Source organism: Callorhinus ursinus, unplaced genomic scaffold (genome assembly GCF_003265705.2).
Source record: "Callorhinus ursinus isolate GAN/ISIS: 27379988/994484 unplaced genomic scaffold, GSC_fseal_2.0 scaffold21, whole genome shotgun sequence".
Taxonomy (NCBI): Eukaryota; Metazoa; Chordata; class Mammalia; order Carnivora; family Otariidae; genus Callorhinus; species Callorhinus ursinus.
The window spans coordinates 7363756-7373492 of NW_027397083.1; the positions used below are offsets into that span (position 1 = coordinate 7363756).

At 42.5% G+C, this 9737-nt stretch overlaps 1 protein-coding gene across 1 annotated transcript in view; it reads right to left on the reverse strand.

Moving 5' to 3' along the window:
• The window catches only part of HSD17B12 (hydroxysteroid 17-beta dehydrogenase 12), a 171573-nt gene extending 163385 nt beyond the window's left edge, over positions 1–8188 (reverse strand). Inside the window, exon 1 of the mRNA XM_025878361.2 lies at positions 7820–8188. Within this exon, the coding sequence (XP_025734146.1) occupies positions 7820–7979 (160 nt within the window). The 5' untranslated portion in view covers positions 7980–8188. The remainder of the gene's footprint in view (positions 1–7819) is intronic.
• Positions 8189–9737: the final 1549 nt, after the last annotated feature.

Sequence of the window (9737 nt, forward strand, 5' to 3'; positions counted from 1 at the left end):
GTTTCTTTTTTTTTTTTAAAGATTTTATTTATTCATTTGAGAGAGAGAGAGTGCACACGCACGGGGGAGAGTGAGAGGGAGAAGCGGACTCCCCACTGAGCAGAGGACCCAACAAGGGGCTCAATCCCAGGACCCTGAGACTATGACCTCAGCCAAAGGCAGATGCTTAACCAGTTGAGTCACCCAGGTGCCCCTAACCAGCCTTGGTTTAATTTCAATCTCGTTTTTTAGGTGTGCTGTCACTTGAAATTTTAAAACAAAAAAGAAACAAGGTGTACACATTTTGCAAAACAAAAGAAAAAAATGCAAAACCAAAGCAAACACCCCACCCCTGGCGCATTCCAGGAAGGGGAAATAACCAAAGGCTCCAAGGCAGCAGTGTGAAGCATGTCCAAGGAAGTGAGTTCAAGGAAGCATGTTCAAGCAAGAAGTGAAAATGACTGGGAGGGAGGGAGAGAGAGAGGAAAACTGGGCAGAGATGAGGTCAGAGGTAAAAGAAGGCAGGAGGCAGGTGGTTGAAAAGCCTTGTCAACCACAGAAAGAATTCTGGTTTTTAATACGAACAGGATGAGAAGCCACTGGAAGGATCTGGGCAGAGGATCACATGATCCAACTTGAGCTTTTCAAGGATCACTCTGGCGGTTGTTTAAGAATCAGCTGGGGTGGTGGGGAGTGGTGGGGGGCGGGGGGGCAGCAATGGAAGCAGAGAGACAGGAGGCTGCCATTCTATCAAGGCAAGAGATTTCAGTGGCTTACACTAGAGTGTAGAAGGACCTGGATTCTGAATATTCTGAAGTTAGAGACAATGGGATTTCCTAATAGACTGTATATGGGGTGAGAGAAGAGTCAGAGATAATTCTAAGATTTTTACAAATTCAATTGAAAAGTTGCACAGAACCAAATTTTCCTAAAACTTCATATCTTAGGTCCACTAAGGGGAACCATATTTCAGGGAAGCACTTGGTCAATCTTTTCACAAAAGCAAGAAATCTTCCTCAAGTACTCACTAATTAAGTGATCTGTTCATAACTTCAAATTTCTAATAGTTTATCAGCTGAGTGAACTATATTATTCTTGGTTTCAACAATTCCTCTTCATCAAATAAGAGTAATATATACAAATAAAAAATGTCCTTAAATATTTACTTAGTATCCATAAAACACACAAAGGACTATACTAGAGCCTCATTTACATCTCATTTTGTTGTCATAATACTCCTGAAAAGCCTAAGTCCCATCTGATAGATGAAGAAAGTTATTCTCAGAGGTTAATTATCTTTGCCCAACGTCAAACATTTTAGCCACTAGCAAAGCTCACCCTTGCAGCTCCTACTCCAAAGCCAAAGCCAAAGCCATTATCACTATTGTTAACCAGTGTGATACTCTTGAGAGGCAGTAATTGTTCTAAATCTTAAGTTTGCTAGCCTTTCTTCCCTTCCCCCGCTGGCTTCATCATTTAAATAGAAAATAACTTCACTTAATGGTGCTAAAGATAACTTTGCGGAAACTGGTTAGTCTCCCTGCAACAGCCAGAGATGGGGTAAACCCCTTGTTTCACGAGACAAAGTGAGAAAATAAAACAAAGTGTTCCCTCTGATACGGGATTTGTGGCAGGCTTCTCAACTACCACACCACGGTTTTATGGACTGACCTCAAGAAAGCAGTAACCCAGTTTCAGGGTTCATGCAACAAACCCTATCACCCAGTCCCTGGTTAAGAGCAGAACTTCCCACACCACAGTTTTTAGATTTTCCCCCAGGGAGAAATGGTCTCTGAAAGATGATAACCAGGAACAGCACAAAAGTACCCTCCCATACTCTATAAAGTATGAATTTGCATTCGGGGATCTTTGGGTTTTTTTAAGGCAATTTTGACTGAGATTACCTGAATAACTTGCATTGGTCCGTCTCTGTGGCAATGCAACAATGTTGGGAAGGTCAGAGAAACAAGGAATTCTCTTTAGAGTTGCAACTCAACAATATCATCCTTCTGCTTAAAACCCCTTCAGTTGTTTTCCCTGTTCCTGGAATAGTTTAAATAGCCCTGCTCCCTGGCTCCTTCTCCCCCCTCCACTCTCATTTTACCTCCCACCCATCCCTTCCCGGCTCTAGTCACTCAGGCCCTGTTTTCGTGAGAGCCCTCCAATTTCCAGCCTCAGGAGCCTAACACCTTCTCTTCCCTTCCCTTCACTCATTGCTCCCCCAGGGCAGCTCTCTCAGACCAATCCTGAGCTACTTGATTCTAACATGTGCTACCTAGTCCACAATGCTTCCAGAAACACCAAGCATGTACACATTTAAAAGTGTGCCTTTGATTAAAAAGCAGTATGTTCCAGGGCACCTGGCTGGCTTGTTTGTTAGAGCATATGACTCTTGATCTCAGGGTCGTGAGTTCAAGCTCCACGTTGGGGCGTAGAGATTACGGAAAAATAAAAGCTTAAACACCTAACTTGGCTCAGGTCATGATCTCAGGGTCCTGGGATGGGCCTGGTAGGGCTCCCTGCTCCGCGGGGAGCCTGCTTCTCCCTCTCTCTCTGCCCCTCCCCTGGGTCGTGCTCTCTCTCTCTCTCCCACGCTCTCTCTCTCCAGTAAATAAAATCTTTAAAAAATAATTTAAAAATTAAAAAATAAAAGCTTAAAAAATAAAAAATAAAATAAAGCAGTATGTTCCTAAGATATAAAGGAATCCAACCCCAAGTACCCATGCAGTCTATAAAGCAATCACCGACGCATAAGCACATGCATATTGTAGAATGGACAACTTGGCTTCTGCCAACTCACTAGCTATGAAACCAAAGACAAAGGAAGTCATTTACCTAAGCCTCCGTTTCTTTCTCTATACACTGGGGATAATAGGGCAGAGCTCAAAGACTGATCAAAGATAATCTATGGCAAATGCCTGGAATACTTCAAGCTTTCAATAAATGGCAGTTATTAATATGACTTGGCATTTCATACATAGTTCCTCAAATCGTGTGATACCTTCAAAGCCCAGTTAAAGAAAGGGATCTACTGCCAGTGGGCCCTGGTTACTCAAGCAGCCCTTAGCCACTGGAGGTAACTAGACCAATCCTGTGTAGTTATCCAAAGTAAAAACAGAAATTATGCACCACACCCGATTTTGAGAATCCTTTGATTCTTGAAGCTTGGCTAAGCAAAGCCAGCTTGATGAATGGCTTTTCTACAAAAGAAGCCCACCACCCCATGACCTTTCTAAGTCTTCATTGTCAACTGAATTAGAAAAACCTTGGAATACCACAGGGCCAAATGAGTTTCATCAGGATCCAAAGCTGCAAAATCTCAGGGATCTGCTAATATAGATGTGCAGACAGCAAAATGCAGAGGTAAAGACCCTTTGCAAAATCTAAACTCACTCCACAGAATGGAGTGTTATTCAGCGATAAAAAGAAAGGAAGCATTGAAACAAGCTACAATGTGGGGAACCTTGGAAAGGTGCTAAATGAAAGCCAGTCACAAAATACTTCACATTGTAGGATACCATTTATAGGAAATATCCAGAATAGGCACACATATAAATGTACAGAGAGAGACCGAAAGTAGATTAGTGGTTGACTAGGACTTGAGGGGGTGGGGGTTGGGGAGTGACAGCTAATGGGTACAGGGTTTCTTTTAAGGAAGATGAAAATGTTCCAAAATTAGATTATAATGGTTGCACAACCCTGTAACTATAATAAAAATCTTGAACTGTACACTTTAATTTTTTTTTAAAGATTTTACTTATTCGTTTGAGAAGGAGAAACAGAGACAAAGATAGCACAGCAGGGGAAGAGGGATCGGGAGAGGGAGAAGCAACCCCACCACTGAGCTAGGAGGACCTGGAGATGAGGACCTGAGCCGAAGGAAGACACAAACACCTGAGTCACCCAGGCGCCCCTTGAACTCTACACTTTAAAATGGGTAAATTGTATGGTATAGAAATTATATCTCAATAAAGCTATTTTTTAAATCTAACTGCTTAGTGGATCCTTTATTCTTTGCTGCCTGGAGCAATATCCTCTCTATTAAAAACTAAAAATAAGAGCTCAGAGTGCTGTCTTGGGTTTAAAGTTATAAAATATCTTGGCTTTAGAAGTATACTTACCTTGCCTTTCCATCTCTCACCTCCACGTTATTTCAATATCAATCATTTTAGATGAATTGCAATGATGGAAATTGCTAAAATAAATGCAAACTTTATCTATGCTCAAACCAAAGCCTACAGATTACATTCTTTATTTCTCCACAGTAATGACTGTTCTCTCCTTTATTTAGTACAAACTGACCACTTTTGTTAGCAATCTTCTGATTACTCGCTACAGTGACCTTCAAGGAACTAAAGCTCCAGTTCCACAGGAGCTCTTTGTTCTTCTAAGAAATACGGGAAGTATCCCGTAACAATGACAGGCAAAATTGGCAAAACCCATCTACTAGGGACCTAGTGAAATCAGCGTAACTCACTTGAGTGGCAATGGTACTGGAGAGAACTAGGGAAAAGAGATGACTTAACTCTCGATTACAGGAAAGAGATAAACTAGGGTATGGGCCAAGTAATGCATGGTCTTAAAACCCTAACTAGATTAAAGAATATGTGGTCTGAAATATTTTTACTGATTGCAAAGCAGACCTGTTTTCATGTTTTTACAAGCTTTTGGGGTTTTGTTTGTTTTTTTGTTGTTGTTGAGATATAATGACATACAGCATTATACTAGTTTCAGGTGTACAACGTAAACGATTTGATAGTTGGGTTTTTTTTTTTAAGATTTTATTTATTTGACAGAGAGAGACACAGCAAGAGAGGGAAGACAAGCAGGAGGAGTGGGAGAGGGAGAAGCAGGCTTCCTGCCGAGCAGGGAGCCCCATGTGGGGTTCTATCCCAGGACCCTGGGATCATGATCTGAGCTGAAGGCAGCCACCCAACCGACTGAGCCACCCAGGCACCCCACGATTTGATAGTCGTATATATCGTGAAATGATCACCACAGTAAGTCTAGGTAACATCCATCACCATACATATTTACAGAATTTTTTTCTTGTGAATTTTTTCCTGCCCAAAGTGGGGCTTGAACTCATGACCTCAAGATCAAGGGTCATGCTCCATCGACTGAGCCAGCCAGAAACCTCTTGTGATGAGAACTTATGATTTTTTTTTTAAAGATTTTATTTATTTATTTGACAGAGAGATAGAGAGCACAGATAGGCAAAGTGGCAGGCAGAGGGAGAAGCAGGCTCTCTGCTGAGCAGAGAGCTCGATGCGGGGCTCGATCCCAGGGCCCCAGCTGAAGGCAGACACTTAACTGACTGAGCCACTCAGGTGCTCCAGAACTTTTAAGATTTAATCTCCCGGCAACTTTCAAATTTTCAGTCAAGTATTATTAACTATAGTTGCCATGCTGTACATTACATCCCCATGACTTATTTATTTTTCCAAGCTTTTGTTTTTAAGTTTAGAAGCACTTAAATCTGATCAATACACCAGTTACTGTGGGAAAAGACAAAAAAAAAAAAAAAAAAATGGGGACCCACACTCCTGCTCCTTCAGATTCTAAAATCTGAGGAGAAATTAAACATACTCACATGAAGACACTTAAGAATAACAAGAATAAAAATACATTATCAACTCAACGCACATTAATATATCATAAAGTATTTGTTATGGAGAGGAAGATGTTATATGTTAGTACTAGAAAGTAGAAAATGTCTCCCTAAAACTGCCTGCTACCACCATTTATTCAAAGAAGGCTGCACAGGATGAAGATACCAATTTTATAGGGGAGAAAACTTATTAGTGCTATTTAGACACAAAAATTAATTCTAATAATCCTAACCTTGACTGAAAAAATTATCTACCTAATTTGAATCACATTTAACTCTAATTATTCAAGTGTCATCTCTGCTGCTTTGTTTGTCAAATTATTTCAGTTCATCCCTCCAAATGATACAAAGAACCTGTTTAAGATGAAGTACTCTTAATTTTGTTTTTCAAAGATTCCCTGAATTTGGAGAGGTAAAGAAAATATTTTAAGATCCAGGCCACCACATATATGTAATGTTACAAATAACAACTTGATCATTTCTTCTACTCAAGTACTTAAGAGATTTTTCTAACAATCCAGGGTAGACTGAACTTAACAATCACAGTGTCACCTTATGATACTATGATCCTCTGTTACATCCCAGTGTTCTGGTTCAAAATTCATTTCTAAATCTTTTAAACACTTCCTTCAATTTAGCAAGTATCCTTCCTCTGGGACAAATCTTTTCAATGATGATTTGGACCATCTGAGTTATTACACTACGGTCTACTTTAGATCGTTTAAAAAAAGTTATTAACATGACTCTTTGCTTACAAAACTTCATCTTGATATGTGATTTCCTAATGCACTGGAATCTTGTGTAACTACCTCCAAAGTTGACAAGCTAGTTTTCCAAATGTGACAAACAAGAAGTTGGGCAAGTCAATTGTGAAATCATAAACTTTATTACAATCTAGTTGAGCACTTCACTTGTTTTTCAAGGAATATCAGAAACCACTAAGTGATTTTTTAAAAATGAGTATTATAATGGTGATTAACATAACAATAAAAAAATTAAAAAAAAATGAGTATTATAATGTGAACAAGCTGCTTCACATCATGGACAGAGCTCTTACATATCCATTCCTACTTGAGATGTGTTCTCTTTACATTGCTGCCCCAAAAAGGTTTTTCCTACTAAGTTATTTAAATGTTTTGAATGAATAAAGTGAAGAACATGGTGTTCCATTATTTGTGTACCTTAGTTGAGCCTAGTCTGAAAGCAACCCTTAACCATCCCAAAATTCAATCAAATGCTTGGTGAAGTGTACATTCAATAATGAAATAGCAGAATAAATAATCACAGAGAACGACCACAGCACACCACTTGATTTAAAAAGAAAAAAAGCCCAAAGAAAGGAAAAATACAGAAAAGCAACAAAAAAGAAAGAAAAGCCAGGGCAAAACTTCCCTGCAGGTAATTTTCCCAACTGCTGCAATCTGACCTTTCTCTTCTACTTTTAAAATCCTCCAACTGAATGGAACAAGATCCATATGTTTAGCTTACTCTTTGGGGGAACACTTTTTCCTGTAAGTGTCCTTCTGCCAAAGTATTTCTGATTTCTACACGGAGAGATACCGTTTTGCAGAGGCAGTAATGTTACACATCAGGCCTCCAGAAAAGTTTAAGGAGAAATTAAAAACAAAACAAAAACCTTGTAAATTACATGAACTAGGCCGAATCCAAGTAATTGGAGAGAGGCAAGTTTCCAAAAAGCAGAAAGACTTCTGTAATTCTATGTCCTCTTCGTCCATCTTCACCCCCAAAAAAGTCAACAGAATGCCTTTCACCCTTAGCAGGGGACCCCTATTCCAATCAAACGAAAAACTTTATTTTAAAAACACTGAACAAGGGGCGAACCTCGGTGCGCAGAGTGTGACTGAGGAGGCAGCAAGGTGACGGACTCCCGGCCATGAACCCGGAATGGCTTAAAGGACACAAGTCCCTGGGAGTTCAGGCCAGATTGCTCCAGCACCCACCAAGTGCACCAAGTGGCACTTCAGATTCGCTGAGGTGGGCCGACAACGTATTTACTATTTAAGAACTCTACAAGTCCAGACAAGCCAGCAGCCGTGTAAGGGGCCGGGCGGGTACGAGGGACGCAGGGGCCTCAGGAGGGAGAGGGGCCCTGAAGAGGGGAAGGCCAGGCGCTGGGCCCGGACGTGGTCAGCACCGGCCAGACCCCGGCCTGGAGCCCCGCGAGCCGCCCCAAGAGCGAGGGGGCCGGCGGCGCTGGATTGCACTCACCTGCCCATTCTCCGAGCCTGGGTCCGACCCCGGCCTCGTGACTCAAACCCCAGACCCGAAGGGCCGTGAAGAGCAAGTACGAGATGCGCAGGGCCACGTAGGCCACGGTGCCTGCGCCTACCCAGTACAAGAAGCCGGCGGCAGGAAAAGCGCTCTCCATGGCTTTCAAGGAGGCCTTACTACCTTCGTGAATGCAAAAACGAATGAATGAATCCAGGAAGAGGCGCCCGCCGTGACGGTGAGGACGACACTAACAGGCGCTGCCCCGGCGCCTCTTTCGGCCTAAACCCCGCCCGCGGCGCCATATCCGTGCCGCCATTGGTGATCTAGCGTTCCCGCTGTGCGTAGTGCGTCAGCCACTGGCTGATTCCAGTTTCGCTACCCCTCCCATGTCCCCTCACGCGCGCACTGGGCCCTGTTTCTGTTCCGAGCCGGTTCCTTGCCAATCACACTTCAGCCCCGCCCAACGCGTCACCACGCCCCCAGGATTCCGCCAGAGGGCGGCAGGTCTCACCCCACCAAATCGCCCAGGTCTCTCGTTGGCTGCAGTGGTCCTCACGACAGCGGGAGACTGCGCTCCAATTGGCCAGGGAGACCCAGCTGCGTTTGAGCTCGGGATCTAGGAGGGAATGGGGTCTGAGAAGCCACTAGTGAATGGGAAGATGGTAGTAAGAAGCGGGCGTGGAGTCTTGGTTTTATTTTCACCTCTGTATTAAATACTTCTGTATCACTGTTAAATATTCTGTCATTGTTCCCATAAACTTTTCCGAATAAAGGCTTGCATCTCCCATTTCTATGTCTCCCTCACGGAACATCTTCCCTCCAGTTACATGCACTTACTGTGGACCTTCTAAATACTCCCTCTCGCCCTGAGCATTAAACAACAATGCTCCCAAGGTCTTGGCGTTCAAGGCAAATAACTTCACGGACTCAAATAACTGTAATACACAGTGGCATAAGAGCTGTAAGATGAATGAGAAATAGAGGAACATAGAGGAACACAGCTTGATGAATAAGTAGTTTGGGGAAGGGACTCCATGTTTAACCTAGGACCTTAAAGGACAATAGAGATTTTTGTTTTACTCCCTTTTTTTAAATTTACGTTTTCTGTGGGGGTAGGCGGGGTGCGAGGGGACGCAAAAGTTGTGGTCCTAGTAGAGATAAGAAAACCAAAGTTCCACAAAGTTCCAAAGTTCCACAAGGTAAGCATGGGAGATTGTGTAATGCAATAGAGTGCTTCACACTTACTCTCTCATCCATCAAGAGTTTTTGTTTCCTTTTCTGGCATGGATCTGGTTTATATAAAACACCTAAAATTTTTCTTAGCCAGTAGGGACTGCCGATTCAAGACTTGAGACTTTTTTAAAAGGCAGGAATTTAAGGGTAGTAATTGTAAGGATCAACAGTTCAACATATCTTGAAGCTAACGTAATAATTTTATAATATTTAGTTTCAGAACCTTATCTCTCCCTGCCCAAACCCCCACTCTTTTTCCACCCTCTTATCAGAATAATTAAGTATAACCCTAAGGCTGATACTATTCTTTATAAACTGTCAACTGTCTAGCAGAATGCAGCCATGTGAGTTGAGCAGGCACCTTTTGTTTTCATTGAATTTGATACCCTTGGCTGAGGTTGCCTGTCCAGTTCAATGAAATCCCACCACTTTTTTGTCTCAACATCTCCCTCTAGCCAAAGTCTTCACATGCAGTGTAGCCCCAAATGCATATACAAGGGTGCCTGCTGGCTCAGTCAATAGAGTGGGCGACTCTTGAGGGTTGTAAATTTGAGCCCCACGTTGGATGTAGAGATTACTTACAAATAAAATCTTAGGGGCACCTGGATGGCTCAGGGGGACTCTTAATTTCGGCTTAGGTTGTGATCTCGGGTGGAGGGATGAGCCCTGCGTCAGACTGGGT